This window comes from Metopolophium dirhodum, chromosome 9, assembly GCF_019925205.1.
Source record: "Metopolophium dirhodum isolate CAU chromosome 9, ASM1992520v1, whole genome shotgun sequence".
NCBI classification, from domain to species: Eukaryota; Metazoa; Arthropoda; class Insecta; order Hemiptera; family Aphididae; genus Metopolophium; species Metopolophium dirhodum.
The window spans coordinates 20,874,258-20,896,347 of NC_083568.1; the positions used below are offsets into that span (position 1 = coordinate 20,874,258).

The window sequence follows — 22,090 nt, forward strand, 5'->3', positions numbered from 1 at the left end:
CATACAAATTTAAAGTCCAACGGATATTTTTTCATAACGCCACAACTATACAAATTACCAATAAAAATTAGTAACTTACAAGTGAATTGGCAATAATTTTCGTACTACAGGAGGTTACCAAAAAATAGACAAGGCCGTTCATCAAACTATACTTAAATACTTAATACCACATTTTAATCATTAAACTCAAGTCATTAAGTAATTTCACTCATATCAAGTCATCGGGATATAAAAACAAAAAAATGTTACAAATAACGCTTTATTGCTTTTTAAGTCATAACACAAAATAATAAAAAATTTAAATACACATTAAAAAAACCGAGATCGATATTATTTTAATGTTATATGAAATTAATAGGTGGGTAAATAGTATGTGTATTAATATAGAATTAACTATACATGTTTCATTATATTCGACGGTTTAATATAATATACGACACGACGTTAGCTTAGTCGTTCGCGATAATAATTCTTATGAAACTGATCTGGAGCTTTCATGGAACAAACCACTGACCATCGAACTCTCAACTTGGCCATCATATGCTAGAGAAATCACACGCAAGGTAAGAACTCGTTATTATTGTTATACTTAACGCATATTAGCATAATAATGGTATATAGGTAAAAGTTATTGTATACTAATTTGTATCTGTGTTGAAGCCCATCTTTACATATTTTGCCATTTAAGGATGTGGTTAAGCGGAAAAATAGAATAAAAAAATTGGATAGTTTTATTTAATTGTGCTATTATATTATTAAAAATATCACTGTCAATATAGTCGACAATCAAGTAGATAAAAATACATTGATATATCAACAAGAAATATTAAAAAAAAGTGTTTCCGCCGATATCTAATTTAATATAATATTATTATGTTTTAAGTAGATATTCAATCGATAAAAAATAATAACTAAATATGGTGTATAATAATACTATAATCGTACATCATATTATAATACTGAAGAGTGAAGACTTTGTAAATGTATGCAATCAACATTGATTTTTAAAGTAGATAATACCCTCTATAAAATATCTTTTAAATATATTACTCTTGTTTTAGAGTTTTAGCATATTTTTTTGTTATTTTAAATAATTTGCAATAAAAAATAACTCCCAAATTAAAATATATATTTTTTTTTAATATAAAAATTATGAAATTGAGATCATTTCATACACAGACAGTAATACAACTCAGGCAGAATTAAAATAACATTGTTGAATGGAAAAATAGGAGGCTCACGTATAAACGTATTCATTGCTTTTCTTGAAAAATGAAAATAAATTAAATCGTTGTGTAAATTAAATAAATAAAAAAGTAATCACATATTAATCGTATATCCGGTAATACCAATCAAATATATCTAATGATACAAATATAACTGTATAAGAGTGGGCAATCTTATCCGTTAATCCATCTCTAAAGATAATTTTATGGGCCTTTAACAATAAATGTTAAATTCGAAAATTCGGGATTATCAGTCTTGCATTCTTCATTCAAATTCAACGGTATCACGTTCGCAGTCAAGTTCGAAATGTGTTCCAGAGTACACGAATCTTCTTTACAATTAGGTATTTGTAAACGATAAGGTTCTGTCGATGATTCGTTGCGCAAAAACACCTATAGGCAATTAAAAAAAAAAATTATAATGAAGGTACATAAAACTGCAGTGATCTGTTAAATATGGATACATAATATGAAAAATGTAATTAATTTCATTAAATACCTTTAAGTAGAAATTTCCTTTCTTCGATTCGTGTAGCTCTAGTAATGCCAACATATTATACGTGGGAATCTGCTCATCCCATACACCTAAGGCAATCAAAAGATTGGATACAGTTGAATCGTGACCGGCGTAGGCATACAACTGATGTGTGGACTGTTTGCTTATTTTATTTTTACTATTTTCCAGTATTTGTTTTAATAACGGACCTTAAAAAAAAAAGCATTAAACATATTTTTACGTAGGTAAGTATTGTATCTACAGTTATGCGTTACCATATACCTCCTTTGAGCTTTTTCATTTCATCATTGTACGCATTTAGTATGAAACTTCTAGATGTCACTTTGGCCAATTTCATTGGATATACTTTGGCCGTCCAACTTGGAAGGGCAACTCCGTAGTCCAACTTGGATAGCAAAATAAATCACGTTTTTATGGTTTAAAAGTCATAAGCGCAATAACACAAAATGTGTTGCATGTGGATTTGTGTGATGCACAACTTCAAAAAGTGACTATACTAAGTACCTACCTCAGCTTTTAATGTACTATAAATCGACTGTACATCGTCGGGATCTCGAATGGTCAGTCCAGTGTGGTTGGACAGATAACTATAAAGATCACTATAAGTGTTTAGCTCTTCGAGGACTTCGGTGGAATTCATTATTTTTTGTCTTTCTTCGTGGTACCTGGGACAGTCTATTCGCACTAACAACAACTGCAGCACACACATTTGTATACTGCCGACAGTAGAAATTCGGAGATTAATTAAACACATTTAACATTAAAATATTACTCGGTCGTCATTCAGAGGTTCTGAATGTATCGGAACGGGTTGCCATTCTAAATATCTATTCCATTGCTGTACACCAACTGGCTTGTACATGGCAGACGCGACTAGCTGAGCGCTCATTATGGTTCTGTCCACGTCAGTACTCCTAAACGTGACTTTTTTCGAAGAGTACAGAACATCCAAGAATCCAGAATAACGCTTTCTGATAAATTTTCCGAGCTCGTATTGTTTTCGTTTACCATTCTAAAAATTAGTAACAAAAATATATAATTTTTATTATTATAATATATGCATTAATATTATATTTGTTCAATTAGATAATTTATACAAAAACCAACAATATTTCATAAGGTACCTCGAGTGGTTTTGTTTCAGTATTAAACTTTTAATATGGATGTCAAACAGTAATTCGGTATTTTTTTCTCTCACACACGCGACAGCAAACATAGGTATATACACATTACACATTGTATATTGTTTGTAAACACTGCTTCAATTTTTATTTTAGTCCAACGATTTACACATTGAATCCACATTTTTTGTCTGGTACTAATATACTTTGATCAAAAATAGTAACAGTATTTACGCCCTGTGCCTGTGATTTGACTTTAAAAAGCCAATTATTAACACTACCCATTAAACTAAAAAAAATGGTCCAAACTCAAAAGTAATGTTATATTATAATAACTACAGTTTTAACGGTTAACACATTTAAAAAATTGAGTTTTCCTTTCATTTTTTCATGTTGTATGAAATATGTTTATTATCTCTAAAACCATCGTGCATTAATTCCTAGCCTATTAGCGAACTGTTTTGTAAACGAGTTTCTGAATCATAAAATAAAAAATTGTAGTTCTTAACGTAAAAAAAATTGTTCTTACAATTAAAATAAATTCTATATTATTTACTAGTTACAGTGTTACACTGTTACTCAATAGGTAACTAAAAAAATTAAAATGTAATTTGTTATCAAATTTCGTTATTTATTTTTGAGAACGGACTAAAATTAGTCACCAGCGAGTTATGGCGTTATTACAATCATTGATTTGGAATTTGAGTTCCTATTAAGTTTGATCGTGAGTTGAATTTTCGCTCCAATTTGATTAAAATGTGTTGTATGTAAATTGTTTTTGTTTTTCAAGAAGATTATGTATAGCGTTTAAAGTAAATAAGTAGGTATTGATTATTCCCCAGTTATAAACCGGTTTGGTTTAATTATTTTAGTTAATTGAAGGCTAATTATTTAACCTTTCTCGTGCGTCGTCTGTGGCATCATCTCAAATAAACTTTAAGTCCCATCCTTCTATGTCTATTGCACATAATATCCATTGTTCATACCTAAATTCAATTCCAATTATGCAAGGAATCAACCAACAATTAAAATGATCCTTATAACTAAAGAGGATACATCAATTATATATAAGTATAGTTATATATTATAGGTGCGTGCGTATTTGTTATTATATACAATTATATATTCTGTATTGGGCTATGAGGTACGACCCGTATTGTAACAATATAAAAAAAATTAATGTGTTAAATAAATGTTTAGGTACGTAACTATATAGGTATCATAAATAATCTTATATTTTGTTGTCCTTTTTCATAAATCAATTATTAATTATTCATATCATTCACCTATAAACTTTTATTTTATTTACGTCCAATTAAACATACGTATTGTTTTATTTGAATACCTACCTAATACCTAGTAAAATGTTTGAAAAATAATTTAGTATGATAACGTGATATCCAATGGTTGTAAAAACAAACATTTGTAAACATTAAATAAATAAATAAATTATGTATATTCCGCGATATGATAATATGCACTATACAAATATAATTAGTAAAGTTATATAACTATTGTTATTATTATTCAATATTTATAAATTGTGTTGGATCATTTGGGAAAATATGATATATTATATTATATATATAATAAGTCAATAAAGGTATTTGAAATAATTTGGTCACAATATAATTTTATCATTGTATTAGTGAACAATATGTGATCTGATACGATTGGTACGTGATAACTAAAAGAAGTCTACCTTTTTAAAATGTGGCCAAAATTTACCAGCGGTTATTATTATGATATCACAAAGAACTTATAACCCAAAAAAATCAACTGAAATCGGTCGTTTTGGGCACGTCAATCACGTAATAATATATTACATTCTGCACAAAGCTGCGTCACTTGAGTCTACCAGAATAAAATGTTTACGCTAATCGTAACAACATAAATTGGCAATCTAAATACTCTAAAATACTTTTCATAAATAATAATAATATTTACTTGCATTGGTCAGTTGGCCCCACCCGAATGGCTCCCACGACGAATTTGTGTACGGGTCCAGGGGGTACGTGTCGGCCGGCGTCCGTTGTCCGTGCCTAAACACCTGTAAACGATTTCAAAATGAGTTTTCGCATATATTAATATTATATAATATTTTATAAACCGCTACAGATGCACATCGCTGCTGGTATATTATTATTATAGTTGTGTAGAAATATTAAAATTATTATTGTTGTTGTTGTAATATTGGCGTACGTACCGCGTGGACCAGTCTCAAAGTGTTCGAATCGGATTTATTTCCCGCGTGTCCGTGGTGTACAACTGCAGGATAATAATTATTGTGGTACACTGCGAAAACTGCACCAGGACACAATATCAAAGAGATCAGAAGCGAAACGCATAGCGCAAAAACGTTGTTGCCGCTTTTAACCGCGTTCATGATGTCCAATGTGGAACGCAAACTGAACGTGTAAATAATATTACGACGTGCGTAGAAGAAACAAACAACAGTAAAAAAAAAACACCAAAAAATGCAGTTATACAGTACCTATATAATATGTTTAGTATAGTGCTCTGTCGGTGAAAGTTCGATTTTTCTGAACGGCGCCGCACAAACAGCTGACCGTCTGTACGACAGCGTGACAACAAACTGTGTACAGTACGCGCTTTCGGCGATAGAACTATAATAATATAACAAAATATATTATACTATTATGTTTATAGTGTAACCACGCTGCGGCAGTTGTTTATTACTATTATTATTATTATTATTATTATTAATATTATTATTAACAAACCATACTGAATAGGACGGGTCACCCGACCATGTGGCGTGCATGCGTCCTGGTGGAAGGGGTTATGGTAGGAGACGGACTGTTGTGGTTTATGCGCATAATATACCTACTACGTCATCATCGACATTCGCTGTATAAGATTATTATTATTATTATTATTTACAATACGCCGCACTGCATAATATTATAATACTTTTGTACCCGCTTACATAAGATAATGATATTGAACCTTGGCGTGGCGTTTTTCGGGTCGGGTCATCGTCAATAATTTTTGTACTCGTTGTTAAAATTTAACATAATATCAAAAACGATATGAACACTCGTCCCGCCAAAGTTAATTTTTTGAGCTCCTATAGACGTGAAAATGGTTCACATTTCAATGATCACGGTCGTGATTTACGGACGGAACTATATTATATTATATTATTACACATTAATATGCTGTCGTAAAAATATTATAATATTAATAAAAAATATTATATTATGACGCAACCATTACAAAAACGTAGTCTGTAGTAGGTAATTATTGACCATGAATTTAAACAGACGTTCGTATAGGTACGAATTCGACACTGCAAATTGTACGTTGCTTGCACTATTCAGCATAAATTAAAATGCATATCAAAACCATCAACATTGTATACAAATCGACTTTTAACAGATAGAATAATTTTTTTTTAAGGAACTCCTGTCAGCCAATCGGGAGAAATATTCATGTATGGGGACTAGTGATTACATAAAAATGGATACACGGTTAAAAAATACACAAAATAGGACAAGATATATAAACGACAGTTAATATTTTAATGTCGAGTTGCATATAACATATATTAATTTAATGGTCAGCTAAAATATAATGTACCAATCGTGGGCCACTATAATATATCATGTTTAATTAGCTCATTATTGATTCATTACGTTTTGGGTGATTATTTATGCAACCCGACAAGAGATACTTACTTAAGATTGTTGAGTAAATTACAATGTGCTGTTATAATTGAATTACAATGTATTAGTCACTCCACACAGACTTCAAACTCCCATCAATCAAAGACTACATACAAGATCTCACGATCAATTTTTTTAGCCAACTAAACAACAGCGCGAAACATTTTAAACTCAGTGATAAGCCTACCCTCCAGCGTCTCAAGCGTGGACGTCCTCATGACGCCCTATCTCAACTCCAATAATATAAAAAAAATACCTCACCTTTAAATTTATAATTCTTTTTATTGTATCATTATATATATTTATCGATGTAAATGCCTGAAATTTGATGTAAATAATTGTAATTAATTACGCTTAACAACTGTCTAAATGTTAATTATTGTTACTATTTTATCATTAAGTTAGATAACTTTGTATGTCAGGAACACTTTAAACTAATAAAAATTTAAAAAAAAAAACAATGTTTTTAGAAAAAGAAGACGAAATAAATAATTGTCTGGGATCGTTTTCAAACTCAACAAACACAATTTTTACAGAATAAATATATTTACGAATTGGACGTTTCAAACTTCCAATCAATTTAAATAATATTAAAATAGTAATTTGTTTTCACAATATCAGATTCTTTATTTATTAAGTTCAAAACCGTGTTTTTTAGATGTATAATACAATTATTAATAATATAATATAAATATATAGAAATAAATAATAATAAATAGAAGCATTATCGTTCAAATACGATTTAATTTAGTTCATATATTATTAAATATATTGTATAATTTAATAAAGGTAGACAAGGTGATTCTTTTAAAGGTGAACACTGATTTTCTAGAAAAGTAACAACGTTATTGGGAATATTTGTATATATATGTACCTTGAAGTTAATTAGTTATAAGTATTTTAAGTCTAGATAAGCGGAGTAATGCACCAACATTTTGCAAGGTATCCGTGTTCCACTACAGCACTCCACTTATCTAAACTTTAAATATTTATAACTATATAGTTAACTCGTTCTTAATTCAATATTAATTTATTGAAATTCTCAGAAAAAATATTTTATTTAGGAATATAAAATCAATAATATATGCTGTGTCAATAAAAAAAGCAAAAACTTAAAAAATGATAATGTTAAAAAATAATATACAAAATAATTTTTTCCCAAAATTATGTAATAAAAATATTTCCAAAAACGTTAATATTTTAGATAATTTCTAAGATAATGAAGATAATGAGTGTTTACCACGATTAAAGATATATAGTGTTTACCTTTAAAAGAATCACTATGTATAACAACTGACTAATGATGATTGTATTCAAATTCCCTGCGTATTTATACATTCTTATCTGAAATTTGGTCTAGTTTTGTTAAATTTAAAGTGAATGAATACGATAAATTAATGAAAAACAATATTTGTATGATGGATGAATGTACCGTTTATAATATACTGTTTCATATATTGAACATAATTAAGTTTGATTAAATCCACTCCGTAATACACCTCATTTCGAGCGGATGATACTATTATAATGGACGTTTTATTTATGTAACAATAGTTAACAATCAATCTAATCATAATTATGTTTTTTAATTAGAGCACTAAAATGATACAATACCCATGTTTAACATATTATGTGATAGATACGCATTTACGACGCACACATGATGTTGTTGAGTTTAAATTGATATCAAAACGCTGTGATTGGAGTTTAATTTAATTTCGAAATAAAAAATAATACGACGTACCTATAGATAGGTGTTTTTTTAAAAATAATGGAACTCTATTTTTCATTATATTGTATAATTCGTACAATCTATCAACTACATTCTGACGCAGAATCGTACCTACTATATACGTCAGAATAATATTATCGTTGGTATATCATGTGTACAATTATTTACCTTATAGTATTATCTATGTTACGCAGAATACAATTTATTTTATGTTTATAGTTTACTATAATTTTATTATTTAAAATAACCAAATCACTACGCAAATTCTTAAAAATATGTTGATGAAAACTAAATAATTTTTAATTATTAGATATTTTTTTGTGCATACATTTTATATTTTTCAATTACTACTTCAAGATTAAATATAAAAGGTACATTATTAAGTATAGTTTTGTAAAAAAACAAGTACCTATAGTTAATATAGTTAGGTAATACAATATTATAATACCTATTGCAATATAGGCTACAGTATTTGGTAGTATAGTCAGGCCTGGATCAAGCCTACATTAACGGGGGGGGGATTTTTAAGTATGTATAAGTACATATTTACTATTTACCTATTGGTAAATACGAGTATATATATATATTACATGCAATAGTATTTAAAGCAATAATTCTTTATTAATTATAATGAATATTTTTTTTTCATAAACTGCATGAATGTCTTTATTGAGTTGTGGCAATGATAACCAATAAAAATAATAAATAATAAAAAAAAAATAAATAAAATAGATATATTTCAGACAGTTCGCGTTGGCTGGCAGTCGATGGTCGTCGTCACTCTGTCGGTCACAATAATAATAATGTTCTCGACAATTTATAAATGTATATGTTATAAAAATAAAAGACGAAATTTTATGACTGAATAATATATAACAATACATTTACATGGGATAACACAAAATATTAAATTTAAATAAATTAAATAAGTAATACATTTTGATACAGCCAACGCTACCCCTACCGCCCCACCACTGGATCCGCACCTATGGGTAATGATGTAACGCAAATTATAAATTAGTGAACGAAATTACTTTTTCAGTAACGCTGTAGAAATTTCATTTAAATTAACGCAATTATAACATATAACTTTAAAAAGTAATTTCTATGGAGTAATGTGTTATTTTCAGCGTTATTAAAGTAAGTTATGAATATGAGAGTAAGTTATGACAAAAACTAGGGGCTAGGATATTAGAGAAAAATTAAAAACCATTAACATTTATTTACGATTCCGAAAATTTTAGATAATAATGAACAATATAAGATCCTGCAGGATTAACACTTAAACATTTTCTTCGTGCGTACCTATAACATTAACTATTAAGCCAATTTTAATGTACCTAAATCATTAACGTTATAAGTTTATAACTACACTGTTATACAATTTATGTATCAATACTAAACCTACTATTTATTAGCTGTAATGGACTGATTTTGTGATTATTTTTTAAAAAAAGTAACTTTATTTCATATTTGTAACACCCTACTTTTTGAATTAAAAAGTAACATAACGTGATAAAAATAAAATCGTAACGCTAATGTAAATATAAAAATATTTAAAAATATTAAATGTAATAAAAATGTAATATAAAAATATTTAATGTAACGAGTAATGCAATTTATTGTATCACTTTTCAAAAGTAATTTACCCAACACTGAATATAGATAATGCTTATGTATTAATATTTCAAATTAATTTGTGTGTTATCAAGAGTGTATTGCAATTATTTTGTTTGAACGACAGTTTAGATACTGAACTTCATAGTATTAATTTTGTCTTCATTACAGTATTTCAACTATACAGTGCTTGATTACTTTACTATTTATTTGAATGTATAGGTAAATAGATAATATTATATTGTGCTATTTTGTGGTTTGATTGAGTCATTTAATTTATAAATCAAGTTTTTATCAGATACATTTCATAACTCTATACCTTCCAAACAATTATTAACGTATATTTCAAGTATGTATCTTCGAATTACAGCCTTTGATTTTTAGCATGTCACTTTAATAAGCTCGTTTAGAAATGGATTGAATCACTTACATATAAATAGTTATATTTCAATAAATAAACTACATATTGAAGGTCCATACCACACACATCTGATATATTCATAATTCATATACGGCTATACCTATAAACCACTGTAATATTCTGGTTTGGGCGGTTTGGCATTTAAGAAATAATAGTTGTCACCCTATAGATTTTCAATATTAGATTCTGAGCGAAGCAATGAATGTATTGATTTTACAATGATGTGTGTTTTTTTTTTATTTTTTTTATTTTAATTTTTGTCATCACCTTTTAGGACAGTAATAGTGCTTGGATTTTCTTCAACAGTAACTTTTCTGATAGGAAAGTGAATCTAGTTGGTACTTTGGGGGGTCAAAAGTAAAAATTTCCCAGTAGTTTTCAAAAGCGACATGAAAAACAAGAATTTTTACGCAAAATCTGTTTTTGAGAAAATCGATTTTGGCTTTTGGTGCAACTCTAAAACAAATGACCGTAGGTACATGACATTTTGACTGAATATTAGCATTTTCCATACACCATAACATTTTCCAAATATTTTGACTTATTTAGAGCTGTTTACGGACATTTTCGGTTTCCATTTTTTTTAGTTTTTTTTTCTTTTAATATCAATAAAATTTTATTTGTTGGGTAAAAAAGCTTGAAAATTTAATAGATGGCTATTAGGTTATTTTTTCAAAGGCAGATAAAAAAAATTAAAAATCCTTAGTCACAGTTTTTATTTATAAGCATTTTAAGTTCAAATCTTGACAAAATACGGAAAAATCATGAAAATTAGCAAATTATTTTGAGTTGAGAATTCATAAAAATTTTTTTTTTCAAATCTAAGATTTGGAAATGTAATACAAGATTATCCATAAGTTTGTCTACCTTTATCAAAAAAAAAATGTCTACAAGAAAGTCAAATTAAATTTTTATGAATGTTGTGAAATTCATATTTTTACAACATTTGATATTCACTCGATATCTTATGTAACGATTTTCTTATTTTGTTGTAATTAAAAAACGTATGACTGTAGATACTTGAAAATTTTACTGAATGTTTGTATTAGCATTTTCTATACGCGATAAAATTTTGAAAATAATTTGACTCTTTTTGAGCTGTTTACGGACATTTTTCCTTTAAATATCAATACAATTTTATTTGTTGGGTAAAACAGCATGACAATTTAATGCAAGGCTCCTGATATATTGTTACAATATCAGTTGAAAAATATTAAAAATACACAGGCACACTTTTTTTTATAACCATTTAAAGTTTAAATTTAAATCAAATTTAAAATTTAATAATTATTTTGTAATTAAAAATTTATAAAATGTCCAACTTTTATAGCTAAGGATTGAAAATTGAAAAAAAGGCTCCACGTAAATAGGTTATATATAAATTACTTTGTTCACAATAATATCATCAAATATACTTAGTAATATCATACGTTTTCGCTCAGAATCGTTTTTCTTATACAATGATATTATATCATTGAATTCAAATTTCACACCATCCATTACAGTGATCCATTTGTAATCTACTGTACAGCAGAGCAACATCCACTTACCCACCTTTTTTTTATTATTTATTTAAGTATAAGTAACTAATACATAATCAATTAATTAATTAAACTAATTAATGATAAGCTACTTTATAAGGAAGGCCTAGATGTTGCCCCCCGAGAATTTAATTTACATATAATGAGGAAATGAAGACGTTAAAAGTCCAAAGCAAACCAATGAAGCCTGTAAAAGAGAATTTTTACACTCTAAACCCTCGCCATGAAAAAATAAAAAATGTTAATAATACAAACATACATTTTTTTTAACATAGTCATACTAAAAGAAACTAAAACTTACTTTTAATACAATTGTAAACTAATTCACACAATCAAAATACGTATAGTTACATTTACAATTATAATAAATTTATAAATATTACATATTATTATAATTTCATTATAAGTCCATAATATATTAATTATATTGTAAAAGTTAGTATTATTTTTATTAGATTCAAATATTTTATAGTCTGTGGTTTCAAAACCAGGAACAAAAAAAAACTCCTGTGAATACTGCTATTTTATTTTATTTACCCTCCAGCCACCGCTCTTTACAGACTAATACAGTAGTACCTACATATAATGCAAGGTATAATGTAAGTTAAAAATATAATGGTTAGTCAACAAAATACGAATAACATATTTATAATTCACGCATTACTGATCTGTTTATCAATGGAGCCTACGGCTAATTACTATAGTTATATTCTAATATTAGATGATAAGATTAAACTCAATTTCATAGAAGAAAACACTCAATTGTGAAATGATGTACGCACTATTAAAACAGAGTAAGTTGAATGATACACGTTTGCATATGTACCAAGATTACTTGTGAAGTTGAATGAAAATTAGGTGAGTTTTCAAACAATGTACCTAACAGTCGAATACATTATACCTACACGCAATTTATGATTTTCTTTAATTTATTATATAGTTAAATAAAATATTAAAATAAATAGCAGATATATAAATTCATTATTATTTTATTTTTCGTAGGTAGGTATTTAAAATGATCTATTCTCAAACTATAAAAATTATTTTAATACTGAGTTTTACGGACAAGAAATCTAACAGTAAATATTATATTAATGTCTACCACTATATAATTCGTTAATTTAAAAATAATGTACTACTATTATCATAATAATTTTTATGGAGTTGCATGACTAATAAACTGAAATTGTATTTTAATCCAGAAAACATAATTGTTTAATTGCTTATATAATTTCCATAATCATAATTCATAAACTATTATTTTTATTGGTTCCAAATGTATAAATATAATAATTGTATGCATGTTTATAATTTAATCTAGAATTTGAATGTTATTTAAGTTACATTGGTTTTTTAAAACTATCATCAGTCATCACACTTGACGGTATTTATTTACAAATGTACATTTACACAATACAGAAGGTATGAAGACATTAAACTGCGTATTAACTTTATGTAGATTTAGTTGATAATTTAAACCTGTAAATTGGACTTACATAAATCTAATTACACGCCCATGTACAAAGTATGTAGGTGGTAATTGATAATAGCATTGATTACAAATTGATTTATAATTATATAATATTATGTACCTAGGTACCTACCTAAATACACGATAATGAAACACAAAATATTTCGTATTTGCAGAAATAAAATAAAATACTAAGCAAATATCAAACATGATTAAAATTTAAATGTAAGTAAACAAGATGTAATATATATAGCACTTACTAAAATGTTAATTTTCCCTTACACATTGTCTACCTAACGCAGTAAGTAAAATTAAACGACAATATAATTTCAATACAAAAAAAACATAGGTACCTAACAAATAAGTGATGTCTTCAATCATAATAGGTAATTCTTGGAAAATATTAATAATTAGTGCCAGTTAAAAAATAAAAATGTATGATAACTGATAAAATCATGTTCACGGTATAGCATGTATTTTAAACAATTAACAAATACAATTCAATAGTGGTTAATGAACTCCAAAATCCCTACCAAAAACCTAAATTATCTCATTCAGATAAAAATGGGATGATCATTTTTCTAGAGATTCTTTTGAATTTGATTGATAAGATTATAGATTGTTAAAAATATAATATATTTACTGCATGTGATTTGGACGTGGTAATTGTTTTAATCACGATTTAGTTGTTGGTATAGTTAGTGTTGGCCTTAAACCACATAGGTATCTACTGGGCTACATCATCATCATAATATAATGGTAAATAAATTAAGAAGTGGCAAAATTACAAATAAATATAATGTAAGTACCTACCTAATTATAATCATATAAGGACGTTACTTAAAGCATTTAACGTTTTTTTTTCCACCATTAATGATTTGAGAGAAGAATATTTTCAGAATTTCTTTTTTTGATATTTTTGTTTTAAATATCATCCTATGTATTCTCATTTTTAATTTAAACAACTATAATCTAATTGTCACAAGTTATGTGTTTTTGTTTAGTTAATGTGTAATACTAAAGAGTTGTGGGTCGTCAATTATAATACTATTATACGATTATTGGTTGGTAAGCAATAACAATTATTTATTTAGATTTAGAACTCAATGGGTTATAACTTATATCTTATGCTTATGAGTTTTGAGTTTATGACACAATATAATTAAAATATGAGTACAATTTTAAGTCCAATTAATACAACATTGAGCGCTTATCCTTATCTTTTTTTAAAACTAACATTACATTTTGAAATAAAAAAATTTAACTACTGAATATTCTCCGTTTTTTGAGAATATTCTTGAAAATATTCTCACAAAATATTGTCACCGTAATTTGAAAACTCTACTTATCACTTACCAAATACTTACTACAGTTTACTAGAATATAATGATTTTATGTAATTTATTTAAATATTAAGGAACTTTGTATTTAAATTACCTATATTAAAGTCTTGCAAATATACCAATAATTGTAAATGATTAGATTTACTATTAAAATAAATGTGTATAAATTCATGCTTATCAATTAATTGTCTATAATAAAACACTATTTAGATTTTAGATACTTAAGTTGTACAATACTAATAATACCTAATTATATAAATATTAATTATGTTATAGTTAAACATTTATCAACTATCAAAGAATGGAATTCACGTAAAGCTATTCATTTAATTTTCAACTTTTAGAGGAACAAGGAAGGATACGAGGTTAGTTGAGTAATGGTAATCTTACCATCCTATTATTATACTTAACTCGCATAATATTTTATTGAAAGGACGTTGTCCCCACATATTATGTTCTCTCCGTTTACTAACGTTTAAACGCACACAATACCAAAACTTACGATCTGTAGTTCAAATTTCGTCTTGTAGCTTAAATATTAATGTAAATTGTCCTATTATCTAACTTAAAGGTAACTGTGGTCTCTTATTGGTTTTTTATGATATTTAATTTTCCAAGCAAGTTATGACTGTGTAAAATATTAAAAATTCTTATAACTTGCCTACAAAAATTAAAATATTATAAAACCGTACTCTAGAGCACAGATAATGTTCCTAAATTTAAGTTAGGCCAATTTGTTCTAATTTTAAATCTCACAATATTCAATTAGAACTGCTGAATGCAAATTTGCGATGTTTTTCATATGTTATGTAAGACAAAGACAAAATAACAGGTTTGACTTCTTCATAAAATATAATACAAACTATTGAAATAACAAAATATTCAAAACTAATAAGTAATAACTATCCAATATTGAGATCGGTGAAAATTTATAAAACTATAGAAAATATAATTACGGGAGACTTTTATAATATTTTACATTTATATTTAGTTATAATATATTATATAGGTACGGATTGCCACAATTTAAATATGAAAATAATAATAATAGTAGAATTATAATTTATATATTTTATAATACAAATAAAATAAATAATAACAATTCAAAATAGGAATGTTTAAAAAAAAACCTCCCATCATCAAAATACACTATCTTCTATCTAGAAGACATTATATTTCTGACCTAGTACAATGAATTATTTACTACATTCAATAAATATAGGGCAATATCGAGAATAACAATTTTAGTAGTGAGTGGTGAAATAATAGACATGAGATTATGAGAAACACTCAAAAGCGGTATTTAAACACGTTATCTTTGTATATTAAAAGAATCCTATATTTGTTTTGTTATTGTTTCAGTATAAGTAGAGATCATTATGTAGGTACCTAGGTACCTATAATAATATGACTGTGCTATCAGGACTACATTTAGGCAGGGGAGTGAAACTTCTGCGATGTGTCAAAGATCATACTATTTTATATTTTTATTTTACATTTCCAACGCTCACAGTAGCACGTTATAGTCTTATAAAAAAACATAATAAAATGTAGTTATTATTATGTAGCATACAATTAAATGAGTAAGGTAATTAAACTAAATTATAGAAAAAAAAATAGAATTTACTAAAAATTATTACATAGCTACCTATTATAAATTCTAAAAAATTATAATAATATGTTGAAAAAATATTTTTAGGAGTTAATTTTACAATAGCTATTATAAAAAATAAAAAAAAATATTCTATCACATTTCTGATTATAGTTTTAATTCGCGGAGAACAAAAGAAATATAGTTTATGGAATGGAGTCTAATAGTAACTATAAATATGGGATCAAATCCACTTTTTCACAAGTAAGTTATTTTTATTACTATAAATGAAGCTGAACCACGATTTACAGAAAAATAACTTTTTAATTGTTACACTTTTAAAAAAAAAACCATTTATATTTTATTCTACTATTTGTAATTTTTAAATTGTTTGGGTGTACCTACTTACATGCAAATTATAATTTTAATGGTTTACAGCTAGATACTGAACTTCTTAATAAGAATTCAACAAATAAAAAGTACTATAGGCAATATTCCCATTCTCCATTGGAAAAAAGTATTGCCATTATCAGTATTAAGTACCTATTGATTTATTACAGTGTTTAGCGTTAGTCGGAGCTGGATTCTTACAAGTCGGAGTCGGCACAGAGCTGATTTGTTCGACAGTCATCATCGGAGCATTATCAGACCGTTCAAATGAAAATGAATGGCTAACCATGACCAATGAGCAGACCTCTTGGTTTGGTGAGTATGAATATGTTTTTAAACATATGTTTATTTACTACCTCGTCTGCCGCACTTAAGTAGGTAGTTAAGTACCTATACGGCTATATTATACACACGCCCGAAACTGACGAATGTGCCGAATTCAATTCACGTGCACCTTTTGCGGCCAAAACTTTTCAACGCACACTGCGTCTTAACAACAACGTGTGATGATTTTCGAAAATCGTATTTAAAAAATATTAAATATAAAATATAAAAAATGTATATTTTATTATTTTACCGTCTGTATCCATCGCAGGAAGTCTCTTGTACCTGTGCACGCCCCTGGGCAGCCTGATCTCGTCTCTGGTGCTGGATCGGCTAGGCCATAAGAACTGCATGATAATCACCAACATACCGTACTTGGTGTCTCAGATCATGTTCTTCTATGCCGAAAACGTGGAGACCATGTACGCGTGCTCGATAATGATGGGTCTGAGCGTTGGATTCTCTGGCGGCCCGTTTTCCGCATACATAGGCGAAGTGTGTGAACCAAAACTCAGGGGCGCCCTTATGTCTGCCACGAACGTGTTCTTCTTCAGCGGTTCGCTGCTGTTCGCCACCATCTACGCCATCACCAGACAGTGGAGGTTGACCGTACTCATCAACATGGCGATACCGATCATAACTATTGCGATTTTGTGCATGGTAATTATAATAATTATATATATACGTATCATACGTATTTGTGAAATATTAGCGGTTATATAGGCACCTAACTAGGTAGGTAGGTATTTTAATACTATTTTTTTTTTTGTATATATTCGATTATAACTATTTAGAGACATATTTTAGATGAAGACTTATTCAACATCATAGGCCTCAAATAGGAGGGGGCTTTAGGGGCTAAGTCCCCCCCCCCCCCAAAGTGTCCAAAGTCAACCACTAACATATCCTACATTTTATTTTAAGCTTATTAAATATTTTATAAAGTAGGGCTTTAGGCCCCTCCCTCCCCCTATCTAAAACGATATTTGTTTCAATGTCAACACGTTATATATTGTGAATATGTGTATTGTATTTTTGTATTTACTTTAAAAATACATTATATCATAACATGCAAAATAATTATTATTATTTGTGACAAAACAAAAGTTAATAGCAGGTAGATATCCGTAAAATTTTTATATTTTACACCGAAAACCATAGGCGCAACTAGGGTTAAAATTCTGGGGGGACTAACAAAACTATTTATTAAAAATAACCTATAAGAGGCATACATCTAAATCAATAAAGGAGGCTAAATATTAGTCAGGGAGCTAAGCCCCCCTAGCCTCCCCCCTAGTTGCGCCAATGCCGAAAACCTCTGCGTTTTAAACGTCACATCGAGAATTAATTTGAACACATAATTATAATGTGTTTTATATAGAATAATTCATTTTGTTTGCATAAAATATAAAGGAATAGCTAAAAGTCGCATAGAATGACGAAGAAGACGGTTAGAAAAATGAAAATTAAATTAATGCCGATATACCTAATTGAAAAAAAATTGTAAAAAAATATTCGAAACTCATTGGATTGTTTATTTAAAATATTATAACTTTAAATATTTGTTAGAAAAAAAAAATGTTTAATTCACAAGACTGCTGTATTCTAGTGTGGTACCATAGACCTTTTACTAATAGACCGGCCCTCTTCGCGTTTCCACCGTGTCAAGATATATGTGGCGCTTTTCGATCCCTGAGTTACTCTGATACGGTAAAAAAAAATATATATATATAATAATATATTCATACCATATACCTATATTTATACTAAGCGGGCTACATCACCGTGCCATGTCGGCACGTGGCTATTAGTTTGTGTTTGGTACAATATGATGGGCCGGTCTTTAATTATTAAAAGGTCTAACGTTCTACGTTAGAGATCTATATAATATTATACCGCCGACCGTATAGCCCGAAGGTAAAGACTCCAGTCGATTATAACAATAATAATTGTTGTATGCACAGAGTCCGGATTCTCCGATGTGGTTACTGTCCAAGGGCAAGAACGAAAAAGCGCAACGGACGCTTGGCAAGTTACGGGGATGGGTGACACACGATAAGTGTTCAAACGAATTTCACGAAATGGTAGTGTTCATGTCTGCAAATAAAAACTCGTCGAGTAATTTTTTATTTTTATTTTTCGTCGACACCATAAGCTACTAGCGCGTGTTGTTTATAATAAAAAAATCTATAATAATTACTTTCGTGGTTCGACACAGACGATAAAAACGGCAAAAATGATTCGGAAAGTTCTTGGAAACAACTGCTTCAGCCGGACGTGCTCAAACCTTTTCGTCTACTGCTGATATACTTTTTCTTTTCGAACTTGTTATCCGGAGTGCCATTCTCGCCGTATCTAGTGGAAGTATTTAGGACATTTGGCGCCAACGTCGACGTCCAATGGACGGTAGTAAGTATATAACTTAAAAGCTAAGAGGTTAAACATTATTGTTCGCATTCAAAAAAAAAATTCAAAAACAATTGTTTTCAATATTCGTTTGATTACTTATTTCTATTAAATATTATAGCGCATTAATTTACTTATTTATTTATTTATTTACTATATTATAGGCGTTTTCGTTGTGCATAGCCATAGTTGGAGGCATATTGACTGTTTTATTAGTGAACAGACTTGGAAAACGATTCCTCACTTTAACGACGTTGTCCATTTGTTCTATTTGTTACATATCAATCGGATTGATTGGCGTCTATTGGACGAATTCAGAACAAATAAAATCTTGGTTATTATTAACATGTTTCCTCATTAGTACGTTCGTGGCATCATTTGGCATAATGCCTATCGGATGGATACTTCTTACTGAAATATTCCCCATGAAGTGAGTACAAAACAAATGCCACTCTAAACATTACATAATAATATATGGATATGAATATATGATTTAAAAATTATAACAAATAACAATAATATAGTACACCACACTATAATTATAGTATTAATCTGTTTTTAATAATGTGAAAATAAATCATATAATTGGCGAGTACTTAAACCCGAGAAAAATAAACAGTGCCTGTGTAAATCTACGTGCATTGATAACATTTAAAAAGTAATGGATACTCTAAAGATTATAGTAATAAATTATCATAAAATTGCTTTTGTAAACAGCATATTACACTAATTCGTAAAACAAATAAATCAAGTTAATATAACACTGAAATATTATGTTACAAGATATATAAACAATATAAACAATGACAATAAGACATATTGTGATAAAATATATGTCATCGAGAAAGAAATTTTGCTGTAATCTATGTTACGTAAATAATAACAATATATTGTTTTTAAACATTTGTTTCAGGAGTAGAAACATAACCTGTAGCATTTGTTCGACGCTGTCTTTCATTCTCAGTTTTTTCATGACCAAGTATTATCCGGATGTCGTCGATTTAGTGGATTTCTACAATACATTTACTATATTCGGATTCGGAGGTTTGATCGGTTGTGTGTATTTCTATTTTTGTCTACCTGAAACTGAAAACAAGACATTGCAAGAAATATCGGAATTTTTCAAATAAACTAAAAAAAATTTACTTTTGAGTAAAAATGTATTGTACGCGACAACCGTAATAATAGTATATATACATATGTATATATGTATATAAGTATTTAAATTTAGGTTTCAAATCTAATTATGTGTATCGGTGCATCATGTATTTATGTAGGTATGTAAATAATGAAAACATAAATAGTTATTAACCATCTAAGAATAACATAATACATATTTTGCCAAGTGTTTGTAGTTTGTGCACTTTTCGTTCATATGCAGTTTATAATATTATAAACTCGATATATTTTGTACATAATAGTTTGAACTATTAGATATTCTATGTTTTTTTTTTTTAATGTAAATAAAATAATTAAATTATAGTACCATTAGATTTTTCTAATAATTGTTCCTTGATATTGTTATATATTATTATCTTATATATTTTTATTCGGTATATTATTTTAAAATTAAAATATTCAAAGACACAATCTAGAAATATTTTATTTTGTTATACTAATTGAAATACCTCGGTTTTGTATGAACGGACTTTTAACTTTTCTCAATTTGTTCTGGATAATATAATTTGAAAAATATTATTCAAATATTTTTTTTCTAATTTAAAATATTTGTTTGAATAACAACCAATAAAACAATATTGTACGGTACCTATACCAAACAAGGCATGGGTAGTATAAAGCAGAACATTTTCAGCAAAAATTAAAACTCTTTCGTTCAGAGCCCAAGTAATATAATATATTTATTAATTATTATTAAAAATATTTGTAATTACAATGTTATCTTATTTTAGTTGTGATACACAAGGCTGGTCATTGACGAGTTAAAAAGTTAAAGTTAAGTTAAAAAGTTGATTTTATTTTAACTTTTTAACTTAACTAGTTACTTTTGGCTTTTCATTAACTTGACTGTTAACTTACTAAATTTCTTTCCTAATTAACGTGAAATTAACGAGTTAGTTTTTAATTTTAAGAAGTAAGTTAAGTTATTTTATTTTGTTTTGAATTTTATTATATTTCACTATTTCAGTCTATTTTGTTTTCATATCAAAAAATATGTATCGTAAATTGTTTAAAGTTAAAAATTTAAATCATTCGAATCTAACTTAAATGAAAATACTGTATGAAGTATAAACACTATATCCTATAGTTTAGTTTTGGATTGGAAAAAATTAAGTACACTAGCGTTGTATAAACAAATTAACTTTTCTTTAACTTAATAAAAAGTTAACAAAAAGTGTGTATTAACTTTTAACTTTTAACTTTTTGTTATTGGTGCATATTAACTTAACTTAACTGAGTTAAAAAAAAATCATTAACTTGCCCAGCCCTGGTGATACAGTTATTGGAACTCTTTTATTTAATTTTATCATGTATATAAGTATGTTTTTTTAAATATATAATTATTAGTATTTTTACTATTATTATTGTAATATTTGATAAGTGTTAACCACAGGCAATATAAATTGTTTTCTTATTTTTGTTTACACCGGTGATTGTTATACTTAAATAATAATATTAACAAAGTGCTGAAGCGTGGTATTAATTATGGTGTTTATTATATGGTTTAGTGTTTACTTACTTT

The 22,090-nt window shown here is 27.7% G+C and overlaps 2 protein-coding genes across 9 annotated transcripts; one reads left to right on the forward strand and one right to left on the reverse strand.

The window, feature by feature from the left end:
• Positions 1 to 1,119: 1,119 nt before the first annotated feature.
• Positions 1,120 to 5,625, reverse strand: LOC132952007 (prostatic acid phosphatase-like). 2 transcript variants are annotated; one of them, XM_061024118.1, is made up of 9 exons: positions 5,609 to 5,625; positions 5,359 to 5,491; positions 5,071 to 5,272; positions 4,816 to 4,914; positions 2,516 to 2,755; positions 2,252 to 2,437; positions 2,005 to 2,128; positions 1,726 to 1,931; positions 1,120 to 1,619 (listed from the first exon to the last, which is right to left on the reverse strand). In XM_061024118.1, exons 3-9 carry the CDS (start codon positions 5,248 to 5,250, stop codon positions 1,431 to 1,433), a joined length of 1,224 nt encoding a protein of 407 aa, XP_060880101.1. In that variant the 5' UTR covers positions 5,251 to 5,272; positions 5,359 to 5,491; positions 5,609 to 5,625; the 3' UTR covers positions 1,120 to 1,430. The 2 variants fall into 2 exon arrangements, with proteins under 2 accessions (XP_060880101.1, XP_060880100.1); XM_061024117.1 differs by lacking the exon at positions 5,609 to 5,625 and having other exon boundaries at positions 5,359 to 5,532.
• A 4,558-nt stretch (positions 5,626 to 10,183) lies between these two features.
• LOC132952005 (facilitated trehalose transporter Tret1-like) lies at positions 10,184 to 21,982 on the forward strand. 7 transcript variants are annotated; one of them, XM_061024112.1, is made up of 9 exons: positions 10,184 to 10,251; positions 14,955 to 15,043; positions 16,444 to 16,533; positions 16,830 to 16,974; positions 17,255 to 17,643; positions 18,948 to 19,101; positions 19,202 to 19,392; positions 19,554 to 19,819; positions 20,303 to 21,982. In XM_061024112.1, the coding sequence occupies exons 3-9, from the start codon at positions 16,483 to 16,485 to the stop codon at positions 20,517 to 20,519; spliced, it is 1,413 nt and encodes a 470-aa protein (XP_060880095.1). In that variant the 5' UTR covers positions 10,184 to 10,251; positions 14,955 to 15,043; positions 16,444 to 16,482; the 3' UTR covers positions 20,520 to 21,982. The 7 variants fall into 7 exon arrangements, with proteins under 7 accessions (XP_060880095.1, XP_060880092.1, XP_060880097.1 ...); XM_061024109.1 differs by lacking the exon at positions 10,184 to 10,251 and adding an exon at positions 12,632 to 12,722; XM_061024113.1 differs by lacking the exon at positions 10,184 to 10,251 and adding an exon at positions 12,923 to 12,943.
• The last annotated feature ends 108 nt before the right edge of the window (positions 21,983 to 22,090 follow it).

Coding starts and splice junctions, on each gene's coding strand:
- LOC132952007 (XM_061024118.1), bottom strand. CDS start 5,250: ATGAACGCGGTTAAAAGCGGCAACAACGTTTTTGCGCTATGCGTTTCG. Junction 4,915..5,070: donor CTTTGAGACTGGTCCACGCG/GTACGTACGCCA, acceptor AATCGTTTACAG/GTGTTTAGGCACGGACAACG. Junction 1,932..2,004: donor AATGAAAAAGCTCAAAGGAG/GTATATGGTAAC, acceptor TTTTTTTTTAAG/GTCCGTTATTAAAACAAATA.
- LOC132952005 (XM_061024112.1), top strand. CDS start 16,483: ATGGAGTCTAATAGTAACTATAAATATGGGATCAAATCCACTTTTTCA. Junction 19,393..19,553: donor TCGACGTCCAATGGACGGTA/GTAAGTATATAA, acceptor ACTATATTATAG/GCGTTTTCGTTGTGCATAGC. Junction 19,820..20,302: donor ACTGAAATATTCCCCATGAA/GTGAGTACAAAA, acceptor CATTTGTTTCAG/GAGTAGAAACATAACCTGTA.